This window comes from Mastigoproctus giganteus, chromosome 3, assembly GCF_048544385.1.
Source record: "Mastigoproctus giganteus isolate SK-2022 chromosome 3, ASM4854438v1, whole genome shotgun sequence".
Lineage (NCBI taxonomy): Eukaryota > Metazoa > Arthropoda > Arachnida > Uropygi > Thelyphonidae > Mastigoproctus > Mastigoproctus giganteus.
This window is the reverse complement of record NC_143577.1, coordinates 3,031,625-3,059,591: the sequence shown is the minus strand read 5'-3', so window position 1 is coordinate 3,059,591 and position 27,967 is coordinate 3,031,625. Positions and strand designations below refer to the sequence as shown.

Below are 27,967 nucleotides of genomic sequence, written 5' to 3'. Positions count from 1 at the left end.
CGAAAAGCCATCCTAGCAAGAAATAAACGTAAGCTGGATTCAATCCAGTGCTCCTTTCAATTTGCAGGGCGTGCCGCACCGTCAGCACCCCTGCTCTGCAGGTATTAACTGGATGTCAGCCACTATACTTAGAAGTGGTTAGAAGAGGGCTTTTTTATCACTTAAGGAAGGGAGTTCCAACTCAACTGCTAAATTTTCAACTTGACACCACAAACGGCACCAGGCAGGAAAGACAACGGATAACCCAACATCTACAAGAGATATGGCAACATGACTGGGACACTACAACAAAAGGGGCCATCACAAAACGATTCCTTCCATCCATAAGCTCAACTCACCCAGAACCTCCACCCTGGTTTTCGCCTGGCCTCCATGTGACCTTTATCATCACCGGCCATGGATCCTTCCAACAAAAACTGACCGCCATGGGAATCGAGAATGATCCACGTTGCCACTGCGGCGAAGAGGAGTCCTGGGGGCACCTCATGTATGAGTGCCCCAGCTACGACAACATTAGGCTTAAATTCCTCACCACGATACAGAGAAACCCTCGTAATCAAGAATCCACTCTGCTACTCGAGGAACATACCTATAAGGCATTAACCACCTACGCGCAGGAAACATTTGCTCTTAGGCGAGCTAAGATTGCGGAACTCAGAGCCCAAGAACTAAACCGGACCGGCGTGGGATAACTCTCTATTCCCCCGAAAAACGCAGACATAATCATGCAAACCCTAATAGGGTAGGATCTATTGCAGGCACCATCCAAGGTGCGGGATGCTGGCAGTCCTTGGAGTGCGGGATTTAAGTCATCGCAAACCCGAAATGGGTAGGATATACTGCTGGCACCGTTCTAGGTGCGGGATTGCTGGCACTGACCTCAGTGCGGGATCTACAGGCACTATGCCATTGACAATTACACAGGGGCACCTGTCCCCTGTGACTTTTTAAACCCACACTCTTTCCTATACTTCGCCCAATTAGGGTGGATTTATTCTCCACTGTCAACCCACCCAAATTCATTCCCCTCAATTCCTCTATTCTTCTATGCCCCTCTCTCTCTCCCCTTTTTTTTTTTTTTTTTTTAATCTATTACTTTTTTACTTATTTTATTAATTTATTTTTATTTTATATATATATATATATATTTTTTATTTTTTTTTTTTTTCTTGGTCTCCGTCAGGAAGCTCAGGCAACCCTGGCGGAGGCCAGCCAGAGTATAATGGGCAGCCTGGCTCACCTCCCAGTGGTGGTGGCGGGCAACGTGGGGTTCCCTTAGGGGCCTTGCGGCTAAGCAGCCAGAGACAGAACAACAGACCACAGCACAGCACAACTCTGTCACAAACCAGACACTACACTTTTTCTGGCTTTTACAGAGATTCTGTAAATCCTTCACAGAGTACTATGGTGCAGATGTGGGAAACCACCGGTGGCGCCTTCCACAAAACACTATGTAGGAACGGCTTATATCAGTGGTTTCCTTTACTGAGATCTATGGACCCTTTTAAAAATCGAAAGTTTGCGGACCCATATATATGTTTCTGTGCGTGTGTATATATATCTATGAACACTGGGTTTTCTGAAAAGAAAATTCAAAGTTTAAGGTTAAAAACAACTTAACTTTATTCATATTCTTATTCTTCATAAATATATAATAATAACTTTATTTATCATCAATTTGCTATACACAGAACGAATAATTTGACCAGTTCCAGAGGCCGGGAACCCCTGGAACTGGTCTAGGAACCTCCAGGGGCGGACCCCTTTGCGAAACGCTCGCTTACAGGAATACTCCTGTTGTCCATTGTGCTGACTCACCCGACGACGTGAGACGAAGGTGGAGGGCCAGAGGTCGTATCGCAATATGAACATATCCTATGGCGCTAGGTGAAAGTATGTGGGTAGTGGAGAAGGATTTTGTGATGTTTGTGGTATTTGTCAGCTTTTTTAAATTTATAATTTGTTGTTATTTCTTTTCTCATTCTAAAGTCTGCGCGGGTACAGTGGTATTGTCACCGTCCTCTCCACACTGGGTTGAAAAGGCCCGAGTTCGAATCCCGTCGATGACGCGAGAAACTTTAATGGGCTTGTTTCACTCCATGGCTGAGTTAGTCGGTCTCAGGTGTAGATAGCACTGTTTCCCCCCCCCCCCTCCCAGAAACTGTGGGTTTTCTTACAGCAAAACAGGGAAATCGACCATAGAACGCACGAAATTAACAGACATAAGACACACACAGCACGGCAGATGAATTTAAATATTCGGTGGCCTAATATAATAGTTTTTTTTTTTCCTTCATTCTATATAGATATGCACTTTCGTACCTAATTTTGTATTCTTTTTCTTTAAGAGGGCTCCAAAAACTGTATAAGCTTCAGGCCTCACAAAACCTGGATCCACCCGTGGGTACGCATTAATGGAATGGTAATTCTTTACCTCGTCTCTTTTCAGCATAGCATCATAACGATAATCCGCCCATGATGCTAAAGGAGATTGTTTTTATCCTCTTTGCCTGCTTGAACAGCTGTCATTCCTCTCCTGCAGGTAAGTGTGTTTAAATGTATTCTACTTTTGCGGAGCTGCCCTAAATATTTATCACTCAAAAAAGAAATAATAGAATAAATTAAATCCTGGTAGAGTTCCTTCATTGGACCGCGCGAGATTTTTCTGTTATGAATTTAAATCCACTTTGTATTCCATGGTATTATACACCGGAAATTCCACCGGAAATTCTTATTTCAGGACGCCGATAAAAGTTGTAATCTCATTAAGAATTCTGAAAATAAAAAAATAATAATAAAAATAAATAAATAAAGGTAACACTAATTTTGCCAACCACGTTTCTGTTCCTTAAGGCTAAACATGGTAAGGTGTGACTCTACTCTTATGTATCAGGACAACCTAAAAATAAAAATAAATTGTAAAAACTGAAAATAAATCCTAATTTTAATTTTATTATTTATTTTCTTTTTGGCTTGGTACATTGGACCAGAATTGCACCTTTTAGTCTTAAAGCGACAACAGGAATTTTCTGCTATGGCTTTAAACAACTTTTAGTAATTTCCGCCTAGGCCTTATTATTGTTAAGATGGCGTGGTAAATATTGTAAGATTTCCAAAAGTCTCTTAACATAAAATTTTTCTCACCGTCCACTGCAGACAATGCTCGAGCAAATGTTGTGCGTAAATAGTATGCTTTTGAATTCGAAATAACACCCTAATCCATACGCTGGATGAGTAAAGTCGTGTTTGGCGGTAGAAAATTGACTCTCATGTTCGAATTGAAATCATATAGATGCATTTAGGATGTCCAGGAGCATTGTCTAATAGAAGCAAAATCTTGAAAGGAACGTCATTGTCTTTACAATATTTTTCAACCTCGGGAATGAAGCAGCATTTAAACCAATCCTCAAAGAGAGATATTGTTATCCATGCTCTCTGGTTCTATCGGAAATGCACGGGTAGTGTGGCTTTATTGATGGATGCCTTTAAATGCACAAGCATTTCCAGAATGGTACACAAGCAGTGGTATTAATCTGTAATCTCCTATTGCATTAGCTCCAAGCAAGAGCGTGGCCCTTGCTTTTGACACCTTGTAACCTGGCATTGTATTTTCCTCTTTGGCAATGTATGTTCGATCCGGAATTTTTTTCCAATACAGAGCAGTCTCGTCAACGTTAAAAATTTGCTGCGTTCATTAGCCGCCTTCATCAATAATTGTCCAACACATTACAAAATTTCTCTGCAGCTGCAGAATCGGCACTGGCAACTTCACCACATACTTTAACGTTGTTGAAACCAGCGCGATGCTTCAACCTGTTAAACCACCCGTGGCTTGCCACGAACTTGGGTTGGGGTTCGCCATAATTATCCTTAATATCTTTATAAATACTCGTTGCTTTTGCTTGAATGGTCATTAGACTAAGGAGCACTTTCTTCTGAATCTGGTTTTCCATCCATATTATTAACAGCTGTTCCATCTCCGATATAGTACCTGAACGCTGTTTTGTGATCACTGTTGTTCTTAAGTGTGTTGATCCTTTGACATGCCTTTTATACGCGAACTGTCCTTTAAAATAGTATTCACTGTTGAAGCAGCGAGACCTAATTTTCTCGTAAAAGATGACAAACTTTGTCCTGCTTCGTACTTCTTAATAATTTATCTTCATTTTTAAATCAATCTTGTGCAAGTATCAATCAAGCGGAACTGGCCACTCTATATGAAACGTACAAAACAGCTAGGAACAATTATTTCAATAACATTCAAAAGGAGAAAAAACTAGCATGGGACAGACTAATTCAAAGAACACTGGGAAAAGATCCTTGGGGCTTACCGTACAAACTACTTATCAATAAGCTACATCCAACAACCCCATTAGCATCAATAGTAAAGCCTGACACAACGGAAACACTCTCCTGGAGTGCAACTATGGACACCATATTAGATGAAATTATATACCAAGATATAACTGTACCAGAAAACCTGGAACAGACAAACATTAGGATTCAGCACCTGACATATACTGCAGTGGCAGAAGAGGCACCGTTTACAGAACAGGAAATAGAAGCTGCGATCACATCTTTAAAGGATGGTAAAAGCCCTGGAATAGACCTGATTGAGGTCTCCATAATAAAAAGGGTATGGAAAACCTGCCCAGATATGCTGAGAAACCTTTATAACTCCTGTCTTGTAGCTGGCACCTTCCCTACAGCTTGGAAAACAGCCAACCTGAAAATTATATTAAAGTCCCCAGAAAAACCGACAAACCAGGCCACGTCATATCGACCAATAGCACTGTTACCCTTCCTTGGGAAAGTGCTGGAAAAACTCCTGGCCCAAAGACTCAGAAACTACTATAACTCAAAGGAACTAAATTCAAACGGGCAACTAGGCTTCACTCCACACAAGTGCACCACAGATGCAATTAACCTTATGCTAACAACAATTAAAAATTATAACCACAAATATGTCCTCGGCCTCTTCGTGGACTTCAAAGGGGCATTCGATACACTATGGTGGCCGAGTGCCCTTGCGAGGTTCCGAGAGGCTGGGGTATCAGCTCCAATCCACAAGCTTATGGACAGTTACTTTCAAGACCGGCGCGCAGTAGTCTCCTCGGGCTGTTGCTCAGTTATGCGAAAGATAACAAGAGGATGCCCGCAGGGTTCAGTCCTGGGACCCCTGTGCTGGAATATGGTGCTGGACGGGTGGCTAAATCTACCACATGGAGAGATTATACCCATCGCATACGCGGACGATCTCGCCCTGGTAATCCCAGGAAACTCACGCAAGGAACTCGAGGATAAAACAAACACAATCCTGCAGGAACTTTACACATGGAGCAATACTCATAAGTTGATAATATCAATACCAAAGACCAAGCAAATCCTTCTCAAAGGCCACCTCGACCTCAATAGACCACCAAATATTAAATTAGAAGGTCAAAGAATTGAACTAGTGCGTCAGCATAAATACCTGGGCATCTGGATAGATGACAAGCTATCCTTTCTGCCACACATCAGGCATATCGTCAAATCAATCAGGAAAATAGCAGGATGGCTCATTAACATCACAAAAGCCATATGGGGAATTAAATCCTCCACACTAAGCCTATACTACTCCTGCTTGTACATTCCCATTGTCTGCTATGGAGCCGGGGCCCTGGGGTTACAGAGCACTGAACTCGGCTTGCAAAAAATACTTATTGCAGTCACAAAGAGTCTTTCTCCTGGCAACCTGCAGAGCATGCAGGACAATTTCTACTGAGGCCCTCCAGGTACTGTGCGGGAGACCACCCGTATACTTTGATGTAATCTACCACTACCTGGCACACAACCAACGGCTAGGCATACAGGCTACGCTGGGAGGAATTGCCAACGACACCAACCAAAGTATAAAAGAAAACAAAGCAAGAATTTATAGGGACATAGGCACAAAATGGCAGGATATCTGGCAAACAACAACTAAGGGAAGAGACACCTTCACCTTCTTCCCACAAATATATCTGCGAGACAAATCCAGGAACTGGTGGACACCAAGCATGCATACTACTTTTCTAATCACAGGACATGGTAGTCTCAACTCCAAACTCCACAAATTAGGCCTAACTCTCTCCCCCCTTTGTCAATGCGGCGAAGAAGAAACAGTGAAACACCTCATACTTGACTGTTACCTCTACACAGATCTGAGACATCCCCTGCTATTGGGGACTAACGTAACTAACGCTGGAGAATTCCCACAACTGATAGCTGGGGCAGAATCGCTCAAACTTCTTTCAGCTTTTGCAGGAAAATTATTCAGGCGAAGGGCGGCCCTCCAGCAGGAAGCACAGAGAGACAGTAGGTAAATGGGAAAATGAAAAGAAGGAATGAAGTGGAAGGGACTCAACAGAACAAGAAAATAGGAAGTAACGCAGAACGGAAGCACAATTATACTGAACTGAATAAGAAGCAAAAGTAAGGACTCAAGAACAAGACATCCCACAGCTTAGGAGCAGCGGAGCACACATAACTGTGATGTAGCTTCCTTGAAATTAGTGACTAACACTGAACATGCCCTAAAGAACTGGGTCGATGTCATAGGCCACATAGTGTCTTCAGTATGTGCGTTTTTTTTTTTTTTTTTTTTTTATTTATTAGTGAGGACCCTACCTTCATAGGACAGGACCGAGATCTACGAGAAGCTGAGCAATCGAGAATTTCACTTGGTTATAGCCCTACAGGACTGGGTCGAAGCCACTGGCAATAATCATGTTTCCCGTTAACTACCCTGCCACACTGGCTTGTCCGTCCTTCTACTCGCAAAACACACAATGAACTCATCTCCACACACTCTAGGACAGGATTGAGCCCTGCAAGAATGTGTGTCTTGAATGCGGTGCTTCCCCTCAAGATGAAATTAAACCCTGTAGGACGAGCAAAGATACTGTGAACTGTATAGCTATGATAATTATAAGATATTCTTAACTACCTTAGAACTGTTAAGTTGCTGTTGCGGTAGCGCTGTGGTTAAGGACACTGGTTGTGTCTTCGGCCGTAGTGTTGTTGCGACAGTGGCTGTTTTGCCAAGTATTTATATTGTCAACTGTAAAATTGTAGTAATTACTAACTTAGAAGTGTTCACTTTTGTTCAGGTTTGCTGTGGCTCCGGGGGTGCCGCGGTTGTGGTGCACTGGTTTGTGTCTGTCGCCGCGGCTCCGTCGTGGCTGCCGCAGGTGCATGGAATTGATTGTTACGCCGTGCCCTCTTCTGGCAGGATGGGCCCCTACAAGGGCCAATATTTGGTATAGATCATTGGACAACCTAAACATTGAACATGCTAAACTCACTAGAAACACCCACTACTTTTCTGCTCCCCTTAACTAAATCTAAATTCATCCACACGCTATGTTTTAATCTCCTGACGAAACTTAACTTATTTTAAATTATTACCATATTGTATGTAAAACACACTAGAAACATTCACTCCATTAATTGATCCCCACTCAACTAAACCAACTCTATCCACACTTGATGATTTACTCTTTTATTGCTATATTTATCTCTATTTTAATATTATTGTATAAACATATACAAGCAGTCAAGAACCTCCTTTTGTGATAACCAGACTCCCTGGAGCGCCTCCACGTGGCTAGGGACGGGAGTCAGGACGCAAGATATATCTGTTCTTGCCTCCTGGCTGCAAAGTCTCCAGGTGCCGGCATACAACACTCAACAAAACAAACACTCAAACAAAAACCTCCCCATACACACACTCGCCGGCTTAAAAAAACCTACAAGAATCATTGCGGCAATAGGGGAAAACCTGGAGGCTGCAGTAAACAAAAATACTTTGTTTGTTTTGTGCAAGTAGTGCATCGCTTCTCGGCCTTTTGGCTAAGATGTGTGCAAGTAGTGCCAGGAAACGAAACAATCTTGTTTCGGTTCCTGGCACTATTTGCACTTTTCGTTGGTCGCTTTCCCTTCATCATTGTAATATGTAAATAGGAATGAAGTTTCTGAAAATTTGTTTTTTATATGATTGACGATTTTAGTGAAGGGGAACACATTTCACCATAATAGCTTAAATACCCACATAATTGCAGTTATCGGTATTATCGAGTTTACTACCCATTTATAATTGCTTGCAGTAACAGAAAAGCCCAATGAACCGGAAAGTGCAAATTGTTTTTGTTGTTTTATGGTCGTGATCTCCAGAAACGTGCTTTAGAAAAATATTACAAAGGCATTCAAAATTGATTTTTATAACGGAAACATGATAATCATGAAAGTTTAGTGCAATTTCCATTATAAAAATGACCTTTTAGAGAGATAAATAGCTTAGTAATATAGCGCAATTTTCAACCTCCAAGGACTTGGAACGAATTACGAAAAAAAAAAAGTGTTATTGGGTTCACATTATGATATTTTAACGATACCTCCATTTTTTCCTACTTGATGCAAAATACGTTTCCACGATTTTTTTAAGTTTCCACCGGCAGGCAAAATATTACATAAAGTTGAATTTCCGTAAGACCAGTATTACGTAAAGTCAGGGAGTTCCTGTATATGATATCAAAATTATTTATTGCATCCAGTTATTTTGTGACACAGTATCCAATCAATCTGATCGGATTTCGCCTTGACAAACCCATGCTGTGTCTGAATTATTGCTGCAGTCTTGTATAAATGATCCTGCAATGCTTCTTTAACAAGTGACTCCATTATTTTCCCTGAACAGAAGTCAAACTAATAGGTCTGTAATTACTTGTGTCACCCTTTGATTCCCCTTTGTGAATTGGAGATACATTTGCATATCTCCAGTCTGTGGGGACTTTCCCCGAGTCCGAAGATGGTCTCATAATTATTGCCAAGAGTTTGCTTACTTCCTCTGCTGCCTCCTTTAATATAACTGGATAGATCTCATCCACCCTAGGTGCCCTTCTTGTGTTAAACTTTAACAATTCACAGACTAATAGGTTAACAGTAGCCACAAGCAGAGGTGGAAATGATTCTTGCACTGCTTCTATTGGAATGAGCAGCAGCCCAGAAAGCCAGTTGCTGGCGATTTCAGGAATTGCTGGGGGTCCTGAAACAAGAAAATACATGCGCTGTGTAAGAGTAACTAAGATTAAGAACAGGTGCATGTACACCAAAGCTAGGAGTATAGTAAACAAATTTGACGAATTTGAAGTGCTTGTTGAGACATCCAAGTCGATTGTTCTTGTTATATCAGAGACTTCGTGCCACTCAGATATGAGGGATGCAGAGATGGGATTTGGAGAGTACAGTTTGTATAGAAAGGATGGACAGGACAGTAATCTGTAATCTCCCGCTAAGGCAGGGGGAAGAAGGGGTTATGCTGTTACTTGAGAAACACATAAAACCTAAGAAAGTGCATCTAGTTGACATAGATGGATTGTGCAATGTTCAGTCAGTTTGGTGTGACATAAGCACTGGGAAAGCAAAAATGAGGGTAGGAGTTTGTTATAGGCCTAATGACTCTGTTGAGTACAATGAACAATTATACAGAGAAATAGAGTGGGCCAGCAAACAGAGTGTCTTATTACTGGGGATTTTAACTTCCCAGATATAGACCGAAACTTGTGGGTTGGTCATTCACTCCTTAGCAAGGCTTTTGTGGATTTATTGGATGATTGTTAGAGAGGCAGCATGTTAGAGAGTAACACTCTTGATCTGATTATCAGCAGTGATTGTTCAAGCATTAAGAATTTACGTATAAAGGAACCACTAGGTATTAGCCATCACAGTGTGCGGATGTCTAGGTATTAGCCATCACAGTGTGTGTGTCTCGGCAAAAGCCGAGAATTAGGGTTGAAATTGAAAGTGTCTGCAATTCTGCCCAGACACGATAGGAGGGAGTATATGATGAGAGCCTTGTCTATCAATTCGGCCCTGGAAAGATTGTGCAAGGCTCAAGGGGTAGAATTTTTTTCAGCCTGGACTGTGCTTGTTAACAGGAGAGATTGCTTCTACAGGGATGGGGTACACTTAAATAGAAAGGGTACAAGAATATTTGCTGATGCTATCGAGGCAGTGTTAGGTGGGTAGGAAAACTGCTAGCTTGGGGGGATTCACAGACTAAAAGGTTAAAAGTAGCGACTGGCAGAGGAGAAAGTGATTCTTGCACTGCTTCTATTAGAATGAGCAGAAGCCTGAAAAACAAGATGCATGATATTTCAGAGACTGCTGGGAGCCATTGCGGTACAAGTAAACACATGGGTTGTGTTAGGGTAGCTAAGAATAGAAACAGGTGCAGGTATACTTGCGTGTACACTAATGCTAGGAGTTTAGTAAATAAATTTGATGAATTTGAGGTATTGCTCAAAACATCAAAGGCAGATATTGTTGGGATATCAGAGACGTGGTGTCACACAGATATAAGGGATGCAGAACTGGAATTTGGGGAGTACAACGTCTACAGAAAGGATAGACAGGATAGGAAGGGGGGAGGGGTTATGCTATTAGTTAAGAAACACATAAAAACCAAGGAAGTGAAGCCAGTCGACATCGCTGGACAGTGCAGTGTCGAGTCAGTTTGGTGTGACATAAGCATTGGGAGATCAAAATTGAGAGTAGGAGTGTGCTATAGGCCTAATGACTCTGATGAGTATAATAAGAAACTGTACAGGGAAACAGAGTGGGCCAGTAAATCAGAGAGTCTTATAATGGGAGATTTTAATTTCACAGATATTGACTGCAATTTGGGGGCTGGTCACTCACACACTAGCAGGGCTTTTGTGGATTTATTGGATGATTGTTTTCTACATCAGCATGTTCGGGAGGCAACTAGAGGGAGTAATACTCTTGATTTGATTATCAGCAGTGATTCTTCATGCATTAAGAATCTGCAGATAAATGAACCACTAGGTGGCAGTGATCACAGTGTGCTGAAGTGGGATTTACTCAAAGAGGTAACTACCATTAGGGGTAAAGGGAAGGGTTATTGCTTCCGTAAAGGCGACTACGATGGACTGAGACAGTATTTAAATTCTATACAGTGGGACCAACTGATGATGTTACCAACAGCAAATTCAAAATGGGAAGCATTCAAAGAACTTATCTTGGAAGCTACTAGGCTTTACATACCAACTAAGAAATATTGTTCAAGGTTTAGGCCAAAATGGATGTCAGATGAACTAATGAGGCATATGGCAGAGAAGAAAAATGCATGGGATACTTACAAATTAACACATGACACAGAAGCCTATGATAGATACAAGTTGATATGCAACCAAGTTACAAAGGAGGTTAGGCAGGCGAAGGCAGGTTACGAGAAATCCTTGGCAAGGGATGCAAAGAAAAACAGCAAAGAGTTCTTTACTTATGTAAACTCTAGAAGGAAGGGGATGAATCAGATTGGTCCACTTGATATTGATGGGTCAACTGTTGATGATCCTGCTCAGGTAGCTAACAAACTAAATGAATATTTTGCATCGACATTCACACATGAGGAGTTATTCAGCGAGGGGAATGCCAGAGGGGTATTCAACTCTAGCAGTAAGCTACAGAATCTTGAAATAACTGGGAGTAAAGTGGAGGAGAAACTGTTGAAGATAAACACAAGAAAGGCACCCGGGGTGGATGGGATCTATCCAGTTATATTAAAGGAGGCAGCAAAGGAAGTAAGCAAACCCTTTGCCATAATTATGAGAGCTTCCTTGGACTCAGGGGAGGTACCCATAGACTGGAGATGTGCAGATGTGACCCCAATTCACAAAGGAGGATCAAAGGCTGACACAAGTAATTATAGACCTGTGAGCTTAACTTCTGTTCCAGGAAAATTAATGGAGGCACTGGTTAAAGAAGCACTGCAGGATCATTTAGACAAGACTTCAGTTATAGCTCGGACACAGCATGGTTTTGTTAAGGGGAAGTCTTGCCTGACCAATTTGATTAGGTACTATGATGCAGTCACAAAAGAACTGGATGCAGGGAATAGCTTTGATATTATATACTTGGATCTTAGAAAGGCTTTTGATACTGTTGCACATGGAAGACTGCTACACAAATTGGAGCAGTGTGACATTGGAGGCAAGTTGCTGCTATGGATAAAGGGGTGGTTGAGGGGGAGAAGACAGAGAGTGGTAATCAATGGACACTGCTCATCGTGGACTAATGTTATTAGTGGAGTCCCTCAGGGCTCAGTGTTGGGTCCATTATTGTTTTCTGTATTTATAAATGATATTGATGATGGTATATCAAGCTTAATGTCCAAGTTTGCAGACGATACAAAGGTTGGCAGGGTTGTCAAGGACACTACTGACACTATGCTGCTGCAACAGGATCTGGAAAGGTTGAGCAGATGGGCCGAGAGGTGGCAAATGAAGTTTAACATTGACAAATGTAAAGTACTACACATGGGAAACAGCAACCCCAGAGCAACGTATCAACTCTGTGGTACTACACTGACAGTGGTAGAGAATGAAAGGGACTTGGGGGTGGTTGTGCAGGCAGATATGAAGTGCTCTGAGCAGTGCAGACGGGTTGCAAGAGTAGCTCATGGAGTATTGTCAATGATATACAGGAATTTTTCCAGCAGGGATAAGGAGGTGATTATTCCCTTGTATAAGGCAATGGTCAGGCCACACCTAGAGTACTGTATACAGGTCTGGAGGCCTCATTTCAAGAAGGATGTAGAGCTGCTGGAACGAGTACAGAGAAGGGCAACAAGATTAGTGAATGGAACAAAGGGGTGCTCTTACGAAGAAAGGCTTAAGTTTTGCAAATTACAGTGTCTGGAGACTAGGCACCAGCGAGGTGATCTGATAGAGGTGTATAAAGCCTTGAATGGTTTGAGCATGCTCAATGCTGATGGGATTCTTCCTCTAGCTCAGAATAATCACCTGAGAGGGCATAAATTCAAATTGAGGAAAGACAGATGTAGGATAGACGTGCGGAAATTTGCCTTTAGCCAGCGGGTGGTTGATTGGTGGAACAGACTTCCATCCCTTGTAGTGGAAGTTGATAGCCTAAATAAGTTTAAGGCTCAGCTGGACAGGTATTTTGAACGAACAGAGGGGTGAAGTGGAAGTGGGTTTTTTTTTTTGGCTGATGCTGCATAAGCTTGCTTTCTTGTATCAAATGCCTCTACTAATGCTAATGTGAGATTTACTTAAAGATCAGCCCCAGGGGCTCACATCTGGTGAGTGTGGGCTTGGCACACCCAGGGTCCTGAGCTGGATATCATCATTCTTCTCTTCCTTGGTGATTCCCTTTTATTTCTGTCTCTCTCTCTCTCTCTCTCTCTCTCTCTCTCTCTCTCTCTCTCTCTCTCTCTTGGTAGTTCAGAAATTTTTTTAAGTTTTTTTGGCTGGTGCAGCATAAGCCTCAGGCTTCCTTGCACCATATGGGTAATAATAATAATAATAATGTAACTACCATCAGGGTTAAAGGGAAGGGTTTTTGCTTTTATAAAGTGGTCTCAGAGATTTTTTAACTTCTATACAGTGGGACCAAATGATGATGTTACCAACAGCAAATTCTAAATGGGAAGCATTCAAGGAAGTAATCTTGGAATCTACTAGGCTTTTTATTCCAACTAAGAAATACTGCTCTTGGTTCAGGCACAAATGGATGTCAGATGAACTAATGAGACTCGTGGCAGAGAAGAAAAATGCATGGGATGCTCATAAATTGTCATGCGACACAGAAGCCTATGATAGATACAAGATAGTCTGTAATCAAGTCTCAAAGGAGGTTAGGCAAGCGAAGGCAGATTATGAAAAATCTTTGGCAAAGGAAAACATTAAAGACTTCTTTATTTATATAAACTCTAAAAGGAAGATAATAAATCAGATTGGTCCACTTGATATCAATGGTTTCACTGTTCATGATCATTCTCGGATAGCTGTCGAACTAAATGAGCATTTTGCATCAGCATTCACATATGAGTTTTTCAAGGAAGAAAGGGCAAGATGTTTATCAAACTCTAAGAAAGAGCTAAATGATTTCATAATAACTGAGAGCAAAGTGGAGCAGAAATTGTTGAAGTTAAACACACGGAAGGCACCTGGGGTGGATGGGATCTATCCAGTTATATTAAAGAAGACAGCAAAGAAAGTAAACAAACTCTGAGCCATAATTATGAGAACTTCCTTGGACTCAGGGGAGGTCCCCATGGACTGGATGTGTGCAAATGTGTCACCAATTCACAAAGGGGATTCAAAAGGTGACACTAGTTAACTATACACCTGTTAGTTTAACTTTTGTTCCGGGGAAAATAATGGAGTCAGTGGTTAAAGAAACACTGCAAGATCGTCTAGACTAGACGGCAGTAATAGTTAAGATACAGCATGGCCTTGTTAAAGGTAGGTCCTGTCTGACCAATTTGATTGGATACAATGATGTGGTCACAAAGGAATTGGATGAAAAAAATAATTTTGATATCATATACTTGGATTTCAGGAAAGCTTTTGATACTGTTGCTATGGAAGACTGCTGTTCAAATTGGAGATGTATGGCATTAAGGGTAGTTGCTACAATGGATAAAGGGATGGTTGAGTGGGAGACGACAGAGAGTGTTAATCAATGGACACTGCTCTTCGTGCACAAATGTTATTAATGGAGTTCTCTAGGGTTCGGTGCTGAACTCATTGTTGTTTTGAGTATTCATCAATAATATTGATGAAGGTATATCAGGATTAATGTCCAAGTTTGCAGATGATACAAAGGTTGGCATGGTTGTTAACGACAGTAAAGACAGTATGCTACTCCAACTGGATCTAGATAAGTTAGTCAAATGGGCTGAGAAGTGGCAACTGAAGTTTAACATTGACAAATGCAAAGTACTGCATATAGGTAGTAATAACCCAAGAAAAACATACCAACTGTGTCGTACTACATCCAGGGAAGTGGAAAAGATCTATGGGTAATTGTGCGGTCAAATGTGAAGTTTGCTGAGCAGTGCAGACGGGCAACGAGGGCAGGTTATGGAGTCTTGTCAATGATATATAGGAATTTTGCTAGCAGGAACAGGGAGGTGATTATCCCGTTGTACAAGGCAATTGTCAGGCCACGCCTTGAGTACTGTGTACAGGTCTGGAGGCGTCATTTTAGAAATGATGTAGAGTTGCTAGAACGAGTACAAAGAAGGGCAACAAGATTGGTGAGGGGAACAAAGTGAATGCTCTTACCAAGAAAGATTTAACTTCTGCAAATTGCAGCGCCTGGAGAGTAGGTACCTACTTTCCAGGCTCAACCCATTCAAAGCCTTACACACCTCAATCAGATCACCTGCTAGGTGATCTGATTGAGGTGTATAAGGCTTTGAATGGGTTGAGCAAGCTGAATGCTGATGGGATTCTTTCTCTTGCTGAGATTAAGAACCTTTGGGGGCATAGATTCAAATTGAGCAAAGATAGTTGTAGAATAGATGTGCGGAATTGCCTTTAGCCAGCAGGTGATTGATTGGTGGAACAGACTTCCATCTTTTGTTGTGGAAGTTGATAGCCTAAATAAATTTAAGGCTGAACTGGACAGGCATTTGGAACGAATAGAGTGCTGAAATGGGAGTTTTTTTTTTGTTGGCTGATGCTGCATAAGCTTGCTTTCTTGCATCGTACGCCTATGCTAAAGTGTCTTTAATTAATCTGCAGTTGCCAATCATATTACTTAAATCAGATATTTTTTGATTTTTCAGAATTGTTGTGTGAATTGCCCGAACAACCTGAAAATGGCATCTTTAAGCTGAAGTCAACTAGAAAAGTCGTTGGTTCCTACCGCTGGCATTTCTACACCGCATATTTTTATTGTAAGGAAGGCTACGAACTTCAAGGGAACGCGGCAAGCACGTGTATAGAAGGAAATTGGACTCATCAGTTTCCCTTGTGTGAAAGTGAGTATTGAATAATTCGTTTTAGTAATGATGACTGCCTAATATTGCAATCTGGTGATAGCTTCAGATGCTAGCACCATAAGTTGCCTCAATGCTACATTACAAATAAGTAATATTTCTCCAAATAAAAGTATTAGGTTACTTATTAACTTGAGGGAAAGGTTGATGATGGGAGAAGGAACATGATGCCTTTTTGTCTCCCTCCACCATTTGATACTATTGGCGCTTCAACAGTAAGGATACGCATTCCTCAATGCGGGGCCCTCATAAAAATTCTGGGTAATGTCAAAATCACAATTATTGGTGTAAAGACCCTTTTAGACCTTTTCCGAATTTTTAATGCTTCTTAAAGATAAAATAGCTTAAAGATAAAAAATCTAAGGTGATAGATCACCATAGAGTCATCAATAAATGTTCAACTCTAAGGTGATAGATCAATTTCTATTGGATACTTGGAATTTGCATGCCAGGATGCCTACTATATCAAATATTTGGCTTTGGTGACACTGTTCACAATAAAATATTAATGAGAAACATTTTGTTCTGTTAATATTGCTGAGTGGTGTACTTTGGATAATTTATTGCATACAGACATGATGCATTTACACTAACTCATGTCTATAAATTTTTTTTCAGTCTGAGGATTTAGCCCTGAATTTTTCTTAAATATTGAACTACTAAACACCATTTGACATCTCTCATATTGTTGAATTATTTTCACAACTGAGTTGTTAGCTGTTATACCATCAGAATACTTACCCACTCACCAATGAAGGACCAACTAGTCCCCTTAAACAGCCATCTCTGCATTTTCCCAACGATGAGTGGGCAGCCAGAACTGGACTGATACTAATGAGTGAGTGTGAGCAAGGAATGAGACTCCTTTTCATTTTTTGAGGCTCTTTTTCATTTTCCTTTGATCTCTTACTGTCCTTTCTGCTAACTCTTAAGCTTTTCTCCAGCTTTTAGGAGCATGTAGTTTAAAGAGCATTACATCCCTATATATACAGTGTATATGCCCTGAAATAGCCATCTCGAGGTTTTTCCAAAGGGATGAGTGAGAGGTCAGAACTGGCCTTAATGAATGAGGAATATGGATCCTTTCCTTTCTTTTTGTCTCCTACTACCCTTCTTCTCTTAAGCTGTTCTCCGACTTTTAGGAGCCTGTAGATCACAGTATTATATATCTACATACACTCCTGCCTATTGTTTAGAATCGCCTTTCATTCTTCTTAATTTTCAAAGTTTTTATTTAAAAAGGACTAACTTTTATTAAAATATTTTCTATTATGTATTCATGGCAAGAAATAAGAAATTGAGTGTTTGAAAAAAGAAGTGCTATTATAACACTCTATAAAGAAAGTTATTCCATGGGAAGTATTGGCAAAAAAAACTAGGTGTTTCATTTAAAGGAGTACAAACTACCGTTGGACGATTCAAGGACACCGGCAGTTTAAATGACAAACCACGATCAGGACCACTTCATGTAACAATGGAAGCACAAGATAAGACCATAACATTGATTTCTAAAAATGCAATTGATGATTTACTACAACTAAAATTCGATCTGGGTTCAATACGAACAGATAAACTCCCGTGTCTATCCACTATAAAACTTCATCTTAAACAAGCAGAATTTCAATGTTTATGGCTCTTAACCCAAGCCAACCATTTCTTTCGGTTTTTAATAAGGGTTTTCAAATCGTTGCAGGACTTCATGGTCATGTAGCAGTCCGAAAACCGTTATTTAAACAAGAACATGAAGTCCTGCAGTGTCTGAAAGCCTTATTAAAGCGGGAACATGGAAGCCCTAGAATGGTTTGAAAACCTTTATTAAAACCGAAAAATTGAAAGAAGCAGTTGGCTTGGGTTAAGAACCATCAACCTTGAACAACTGAAGACTGGAAAAACTTACTATGGACCGACGAATCCAAATTTGAAAATTTTTTGGATTTATGTATTTGGATTTATGAAACGTATTTGAATTTATGCGAGGCGATCATCTGAAGGAAAATCAGTATAGTTATACTCTTGTTAATATTAATTATTTCAATATATTTTTTGTCATAAAGTTTTCAATATTTAATATTCAACCTTACATGTCATAGTTAATTTTAAAAAAATTAACGAGAACTGTTGTCGCTGTGATTTCAAATGTTTAGGCTGTTGTGTGTATTGTCGGCCAGCCTGGGGACGCTATATTATTAATTTATGTACTTCTATGTTGAGTGGCGTAATCTGGTCGAGTTGAGGGGAATAAGTGGACTGGCAACAGGAGGACTTAGTGGTTTTTGACTCACAATGGAGTCTAGGATGAATCTGCTTTCTATCAGGGTGGAGGACCCACTCCTTGCGAAGACAGTTCTAAGGTGTGTTGTGTTTTTGATACCCTAACCTGTTCAAAGGTATGGATTCCCCTGTTCAGACGTTAGTTAGGGCTTACAATAACCCAACTGGTTATAAAGTATTGAATAGGATTTACTTATTCCAATGACTTAAGTTACTTATTAATCTCTATGAATCTCATTCTGATTATCCATAATGTTTCACTGGTGTATAACAAATCCATAATGTTTCACTGGTGTATAACAAATCCATAATGTTTCACTGATGTATAACAAATCCATAATGTTTCACTGATGTATAACAAATCCATAATGTTTCACTGATGTATAACAAATCCATAATGTTTCACTGGTGTATAACAAATTCATAATGTTTCACTGATGTATAACAAATCCATAATGTTTCACTGATGTATAACAAATCCATAATGTTTCACTGATGTATAACAAATCCATAATGTTTCACTGATGTATAACAATTAACTAAGTGACAGAGGCAAGATATATAACAATAAACATACAAATTTAATAAACAACAAAAAAGAAAAGAAACGATTTACATACACATGAGGTATGGCAGTGATTCATCTTTTACAAGGTGTCAGATTTATCGATTACATTTAGATCATTATTATCTTAAAATGGAGCTCTAGACAACTCTTATAGAATAAGTTCCATTTAGTTATATTAAGCTTATGATTCAACGACTGTGTTCGGCCCTCTCTTACAAATCAAGAGAATATTTCATTATACTTCAATTAATCAAAACCTAATTCATTACAGTTCAATATTAAGGGTTTACCGTTTACGAACTTGGGGATAGACAAGAATTGTAAGGAGCACTAAATACTGAGTTCAATAAACTAATTGGTATTATAAACAAAATAAACATGGTTTGCCCCAAGTTAAGTTTCAAGTAATAAACTAGGGTATGGATGAGGCAGGGGCAATGAGTCATAGCTGAAATATTAGGAAGAGAAACTTACCCTATTGAACAAGAGTTAGTTCAGGTTCGCTATTATCTCTCCTATTAGTGAAAATGTAAAAAGTAGAGTAAAAGTGAAAGGTAAAGTTGCCAACAATTAGCATGCATTCATATATAAAGTCCAATATGAGAATAAAGGATTGTAGGTTAAACACATAGAAAGAGAAATTGTTGATCTCCTAGGATGGGTATGTCATCCTATAGGGGTTGAATCCTTGGAGCTTCCATCATCATCATCATTTATTGAGAAAAATTGTTTCATGCCCCTTGCATTGAAGGTTGCAAAGTGTGCGTGCACATACACAAGTCCAAGTCGTGCTTTAGACCAGCGATTTCCAAACTGGGAGGCGCGAACTAGTGCAAAAGGAGGCGCGAAAAGTTTAACAGAAATGTTATTTTCATAACATAACATATATAAATAAAAAAATATATACATGAGTTTAATAAATAAAAGCAAACCTTCAAAAAAATAGTTTCTGTTCCATCAAATGCATTGCTAGCGTCGTACCAAGTTTCTTACAGAATCGCGAAATGTAAAAAACCACACACAATAGGAGAAACTCTAGTTTTGCCAAAGAACTATAAATTGCATAATTATGGATGTTTTACTTCAAGGGAGCCGCCGGGAAAATTTTACAAGTCAAGGGAGGCGTGGGCTCAAAAAGTTTGGGAAACGCTGGATTATAGTGATATCAAGCTGATTATTTAACACCACAATACATGTTTTAAGTTCCTCAGAGACCGACTGAATTATATGGGCAGTGAGTGGAACTCCCGTTACCTTTGGAGTATATCCAGGTTGCACCTTATCAGTATAAGGCTCTTGAATTGCAATAATATCAATAGCATTTTGCTCAGCAGACACTCGAATTTCGTCCAATACTGCTCTAGAACGCTGACCGTTCTAGTCATAAACATAATCCTAATAATCGTAATAAACATAATCCTAATACCAGCAAGCAAAGACGCAGGAGAATCAGCAAGAAACATCATTAGCTCCAATAACAGCTCCATCTCCGCGAATAAAACTTGTATTGATATTATTATAACTATTATTCATTGGCGGTCCTTAATCGTGCCGTCTGTAATTCCCTTAAGTACTCAGACATATACCGTTCCTTACCGAGTGCTGATATTCCTTCCTACGTTTCTTACAGTTGATACAACTAGGTGGCTCTTCCTTAAATGGACACTCATTAAATACATGCCCACTTCGAGCACAATGTCCACAAGACGGGGACTCATGCGAACAATATTGGGTAGTATGTCCATACCCAAATCACAGATAACATTTAGTGACTATCGTATAACGACGGTGCTTATGAGAACTTCAAGTCAAAAACAACCTGTCCAGGGAGGACACATATTTATAAATTTTAGGTGAGAAGTTAACAACCCAATGAACTAGCGATGACGACCTGGCCTGAGTAGTAAAACGAAAAACTGTTTGTTGCTTCACTTCTTCAAATGTGAAACCGTAATCTATCAAGTTCTTGTTATAAAGATTATCCACAATATCGTCCTTTGATAGATCGCGTGGGACATCATAAATTACGACTGATGGATTACCTTTACGTGGAAAGCCAGTGATCACTCCAGCTTCGGAAAACGCCGTCGTAGAAGTTAAGCAGTCCAAATCTGATTTTGTAGCTGTTTCTGCAACCATTCCTCGATTACGAACAAGTCGCAAAGATTTCACTTTTACATTCTTCAAATCATTTTTAAGAGTTGTAGTAACTACATTTTTCACATCAGAACTTGTTTTCAAGTTATTAGTATCTGAAGCTCTAATTATTAGAACATTATTAGATGATTTAATAACATTATTAGATAATTTAATAAGATCACTAGAAGAAACATCCTTCTCAATAGTACCCTTCACAGTATCAGCATAGGTACGCACAGGCTCTTGTGTATGTAACCTATCCGTCAGAAACTCATCTGGATCTACACCTGATTTTGGTAAGTTCTTCCCTTCATCCTGTTCAATGTGTTAAACAGAGACCACAGATAAAGTTTGTAACACTGTTTGTAGCAATTAGGCTCTTTTATCAATTTCCTCATTAATGGCTTTTAATCTCTCATTTTATATCAATAGTGCAGTTGTTATAGTCTCCAAATTACATATTTTGTCCATAATGATATCCCCATTTTTTTAGTCACCTTATTAGTCTCTCCGAAAAGAAAATTTGTGATATCTTTTCGCATTTTAGAAATGACCGCATATACAGAGGACGCGTCTTGAATATTATCACACTCATCAGTTATTGTACTTGCATAACTTTCACATTCATTAGTAGTCAAAATAGGGGTGGGAATAGACCCAATCCACTCCGCTTCAATTAACTCACCACCTGTGCTCTGCTCTCGTACTAACTGAGTCGTGGGTCTTAACTGCTCGTGACCAATACTTTTAGAATATACAAACTCACCTAGCCTTCGTATATCGCCATGAGATTGAGGAATTTTAGGTGGGAGTAGGGGTGAAGTATCCTCTCCCTCCCCGCTGGATCTGTCTAAAGATCGTTTACCGTTAGGATTTCTATCTTCCATAATTCTTTAATATCAAAAACTCACAAATAGATTAATTTTAGTAGTACTGTATTAAATAAGCAACTTCCAAATGTATTAGTAAAAATAAGTACAGTTTTTCAATAATTCCAACTTCTAAATCCTGTCTTCTTGAACTGTTCCTTTTAGGTTCAAAGCAAAAATATTATTTGTACTTACAGTAACTTTCTTGATCTATCAGCAAAAAAAAGAAAACTGATTTTACGTTTCCCGCCAAAACTACGGATCCGCCGACGACGATCGTTACCACATGGCAGCCATATTGGCTCTGCCGATGTGGTTAAACCACACTCACTTAAACCAAATAGCTATATCACAAAAGCTAGGTAATTTTTCACCTTGAAACTATTAATAACACCTAAAGAAACTCATCCACAGTTAAATCACTCAAAATTACAATAAACCGAAGATACTGTCCAGAAAGAATAGAACAAAATCCAGGAATTTTGACAAGGAGGGTTGCTCTGCAAGAGCGTGTACCGAGTCATAGCAGTGTGTGGCGAATTTTACATCGCCAATTAGTGTACCCCTACCATATCCAGCGTGTACAAGGTCTCAGCAATATAGACTACCCTCCCAGAGTGACCTTCTGCCAGTGGATGCAACAACAATGTGTCCTGAACCCCCAATTTTTAAACATTTTGTTCACTGACGTTTGGTCCGACAAAAATCGTAATGCATTCACGAGTCACGACACCAGCAACGTTTTTCGTTGAATGTCTGGGCAGGACTACTAGGAGACGGTCTAATTGAACCACACTTTCTGCCAAACAGGCGAGCTGTACCTTCAGTTCCTGCAGAATGTTCTTCCAGACCTCCTTGATGATGATAATGTTTCACTTCAGAAATGCCAGAACATGTGGTTTATACATGATGGTGCACTGGCACATTTTGTTTGAGTTGTGACTAGGTATCTAACTAGAAGGTATGGTCAACGGTGGATAGGTAGAGGTGGGCCAGTAATGTGGCTTCTCAGATCACCAGACTTAAATCCTATGGATTTTTGTACCTGAAGTCATGTAAAAAGCTTGTTGTACACTTGTGACATTAACACAGTTGAGGAATTGCAGCGTCGGGTTGAAGGAGCCTTTAATCAAATCAGAAATGACCCAGGAATACCTGAGAGGATCTGCAACTCAGTGCAGAGAAGACTACAAAGCTGCGTATGGTTGCAAGGACAGCATTTTGAACACCTTTTGTAAAACCTGTAACATGTAACCAGTGGTGAGCTCTAGTGGGCTCGCGAGAGCCCACTGTTATTTTTTTTTTTAATTTTTCGAGCCCATTGTTGAGACGATCATTTATTTTACAAATGAAATCCTGAATGCAGTTATATATATATATATATATATATATATATATAATATTAAGGATAATATAAAGAACCATTAGAATAAGTAAATCAATCCAATAATAATACCATCAGGGATCTAAGAAAACGCAAAAAAAAAAAAAAAAAAAAAAAAAAATATATATATATATATAATATTAAGGATAATATAAAGAACCATTAGAATAAGTAAATCAATCCAATAATAATACCATCAGGGATCTAAGAAAACGCAAAAAAAAAAAAAATATATATATATATATATTATCGCTTTTTACCGACAATCTAGATGACTTCAACTGGGGCCAACCACCCAGAATGAAGGCAAAAAAACGACAAGAAGTTCTCTGTTTCTGTGATGATCAATATATGCTAAGTAATTTAAATCTAACCAAATATAAACCAGAATAGGCCGGATGTAAATCGAATATAAAAAATCGAAACAACATAATAAAAGTTAAAAAAAAAAAAATTTAGAAATATTAGAATCAAAGGTAAGAAATATAAGTAAAATATAAATGTAAAATATAAATATAAATATTAATCGTCGTTGACCCGACAGAGAACGTAATTTAATGATTACAATAAGATTAAATATATAATACATACTACGTATTGACCGTATCTAGGACATAATGTAATAGTCGTCAAAATAATATGTGGTGCCCCCTATGTGATGGATACGGTAAAAATAAATAATTAAATTAACGCATAGAGAAACATGCATATAGTAAGAAGCAAATATAATCAATTGAAATTCATACAGGATAATCTATATAATACCAAATTAATCAATAGGCAGCTCAAAGATATACATGAACATTTTGTAATTACTCCCGTTGACAAAGCTGCTTGCAATTATGCAATCATATGTAAATCATATTATATAGAAATTTTAAAAAATGAACTACAGTCTAGCCATACATATAAACAGATAACATCTTCTTCTAACATAATAATCAAAAAATTAATTGCATTACATAAAAAATTAAAGTTAAAGTATAATAACCTAAAATATCCATTTATATATGGCATACCCAAATTTCATAAAACACCGATTGCTTTTAGATTCATAACATCATGTAGAGATAGTTATGCTAAATTTCCCGGAAAAATGTTAGAAAAGTTACTTAAAATTATATTAAATAACTTAAATAAAACTATTATAATAAATAATAACTTACCTATTATAAATGCTCTAAAAAATAACAATATTCATCAAATACAAACATTTGACTTTAACAGTCTATTTACTAGCATTAATCTTGATAACTTAAAAGTCGTCCTCCAGAAACTATATTTAGAAAATAAAAATGCTATAAAGGTTGATTTAACCTATTGGGATTCTCTAATAAAATTATGCATCTTTAATAATTATGTATATGACGGAACATCGTTATACCTACAAGTGACTGGGACCCCTATGGGAAGTCCAGCATCAAGCATAATCGCAAACCTTTATCTACATTATACAGAAAGAGAATTCCAAGATAACCTACTTATATATAGATACGTAGATGATATATGTGTTTTTAATTGTCCACATTTTGTCCAGGATTACAGTAAATTATATCCAGTAGAACTAGTATTGGAAAAAACTAATAATTCCGATACTATAGCAAATTATCTGGATCTTCATATAGAAATATTCCATAATAATAATAATGACGTAAACATATATAATAAAAGAGATGCATTTAATTTTAACGTAGTCAGCCTTACAAACTGGAAATCTAATATATCAAAATCAGTGCATGCTAATATAATTTTATCGCAATGTCTAAAGATTGCTTATATCTGCAATAGTAATAAAAATTGTTCAGCGGGCTTAACAGCGTTGTACGGCAGGTTGATCAATAATAATTTCCCTATCGCTTACCTGAAATATCATTTCAGGAAAGCGATAAACATAATTAATTTCAAAAATTTGTTTTCTGAACCTATTGTTTTAATATAATTTTCAATATAATCGTTATATTTAGTGCCATGTATATATGTAAATAGGATACACTTTGCATTCTTGGTGTCTTACTGCGTAGATAACTTGTACCCACCGGCTTGCAAATTACAGTGTATCATTTTTTTTTTTTAATATATATATATGTTTTAATATATATAGTTAAATTCATTTAAATTTACTTAAGTTCACGCTGAGATAACATGCAAATTCAGCTCAGGGTCCTACTATAGGAACGGGTTTGCGATCCCGGGCATACCCGAGCCACAACTTATATCTTATAATGTCTTTAAACTGTCCTACACTCTTTACTTTTATTTCTCCGAAATTATTAGGGCAATCCGAGGACGTAGGAGAAACTATTTCTTATCTATACCACTATTTTTCGCCTTTATGGAGTTCAGGTTCAATTATTCCTACTCCTTTAGTTTTTCTTCTTACTATCTGCATGTTTCTCTATGCGTTAATTTAATTATTTATTTTTACCGTATCCATCACATAGGGGGCACCACATATTATTTTGACGACTATTACATTATGTCCTAGATACGGTCAATATGTAGTATGTATTATATATTTAATCTTATTGTAATCATTAAATTACGTTCTCTGTCGGGTCAACGATGATTAATATATGCTTACATTTATATTTTACTTATATTTCTTACCTTTGATTCTAATATTTCTAAATTTTTTTTTTTTTTAAACTTTTATTATCTTCTTTCGATTTTTTATATTCGATTTACATCCGGCCTATTCTGGTTTATATTTGGTTAGATTTAAATTACTTAGCATATATTGATCATCACAGAAACAGAGAACTTCTTGTCGTTTTTTGCCTTCATTCTGGGTGGTTGGCCCCAGTTGAAGTCATCTAGATTGTCGGTAAAAAGCGATAATATATATATATATATATATATATTTTTTTTTTTTTTTTTTTTTTTTTTGCGTTTTCTTAGATCCCTGATGGTATTATTATTGGATTGATTTCCTTATTCTAATGGTTCTTTATATTATCCTTAATATTATAGACATTATGTGTGTATTGCATGATTGCTTGCAACTGCATTGTTTATGCATTGACTCATAAATATTATTTACATATTAGTTACAGTTATTGTCGTTTTAACTTTCTTTCTTTATTTTTTATCAATAATTATAAATATATATAATCTTTATTGTATACAAACGTGGTATATACAATAGACCCTTCACAGCAGCAATGCCAGGGGTTTTACATTGGCTAGTGGACAATAATAGCCTTGGGGAGACGGGGCCCACATCGAAGTTCGAGCTCATCCCCCAGAGCCAACAATAAAATAGAATCAGTATCAGATTATTTACAGGACATTTCATGCTTTTGACAGTATTTACAATGAAATAATAAAGATATTCATATTTACATTATGTTATATTAATAATATTTATAAAGATATTCTTCACTTTATTTACAACACATTCATAAAGACATCGTGCTTTGAACATTATTTACAATATATTGGGCATTATTATTCTGCCCTTATCAATGTGCACTTTGCCTGGCCAAGGTCAGGTTCTTAAGGATCTGTTTTCGGTACCTCCGATCCTTCACAAACGCTACAGAGGTCGCCGTCAATTGAAAGGATTGTGGGAGCATCTCCCTGGGGAGAAAGCGGTCACTGAGCGCTAGTCTATTATAGTGAGCTGTGAGCGTGGGAGCTGACCTCCCATGAGGAGGCCAAATTGATCCCTCTACCTCAGTCCGGGTAGAGGGATCCTCCAGCCACACAGTTCCCAGATGCTTGGCTCCGAGAACATTCCGGTTGTCATCTTGACAATGAAAACGAGGCGTTTTTCAAATACAAGATCTGGAAGTCGGGCAAAATACAGGCCTTACATCGATGTCTCATGGACTCGCGAAGACGATGCCAAATTCCTGGCATGTTTCGTATTGTCTCACAACCTGCCACAATTCGACTGTGGAGAGTTTCCACATCAGCTACCGGAGTCGAATATACCGATGACTTTAAATGCCCCCCCCCCCCAAGAAGAAATCTAGTGGGTTTAAATTAGTGAGCGTGGAGGCCAGGCAGTTGGTCCACCTCTCTACTTCAGGAGTCGTAGATCTTGGTCGTACTCTGTCAGCACGAGGTGTAAAGGTCCCACGTTCACAAAGGCGGCGATGGATACCTTCACACGTTTTCCTTTCTAGACATCTTCGTTCTGGGAACCTTTCATGGTACAAACGACGAGCCTCCAGAGCATCGCCGTCCGCCAAACCGTACATAAAGTGCATATCCGCTTACTCCTACTTTGAGTACATGGTCGGAATGGAAAACCACCAGATTCTGTCAGTACCTTGTGATGATAACTGGACATGGCTTGAAATATAAATTGTCACAGCTTGGATTACATCACTCTGGATTGTGTACTTGTGGAGAAGATGAAACCTCAAAACATCTGATGCTCGAATGCAATGTATACTTGGACATACGCAGGAGGTTAGAAATGCTTGTAGGAGTGTTAGACGAGGATAATCTGGGAATCCTGTTCACAGATTGTAACAACTTTGCTCTTTTTAATAAGTTTGTTAATGATGTGTTTAATAAAAGAGCCCTGATAGATAGTGGCGACCCACCTCCCCGTGGTTAGGGACGGGAACTATGCTGATCAGGATACATAGACCTGGTCCAAATGTATTGCTCCTCAGAATAGGCTAAGTGGTCACAATTTTTTCTGAGTTAAAAATTGAGTTTTAAAAATTTAATTTTATATTATAATTGTTACCTAAGATTCTGATGCCAGGAAAATAAGATCCTAGCCACGGATGTGCTACGGCACCGGTAGTGGTAGGATCCGGTATTTCTAATGTAATGTAATACCTTGTGATGGCCCCAGGGGCTAATCTTGGGGACTTGACTAAGTGACTTATCAGAAGTGTAACTAGTGAAGTTTGATTGAATTTCTT

The 27,967-nt window shown here is 38.6% G+C and overlaps 1 protein-coding gene across 1 annotated transcript in view; it reads left to right on the top strand.

Moving 5' to 3' along the window:
• Nucleotides 1-2,437: 2,437 nt before the first annotated feature.
• Nucleotides 2,438-27,967, top strand: part of LOC150087615 (complement factor B-like) — a 286,583-nt gene continuing 261,053 nt past the window's right edge. Inside the window, exons 1-2 of the mRNA XM_090369826.1 lie at nucleotides 2,438-2,542; nucleotides 15,638-15,832. Of these exons, the coding sequence (XP_090225952.1) occupies nucleotides 2,476-2,542; nucleotides 15,638-15,832 (262 nt within the window). The 5' untranslated portion in view covers nucleotides 2,438-2,475. The remainder of the gene's footprint in view (nucleotides 2,543-15,637; nucleotides 15,833-27,967) is intronic.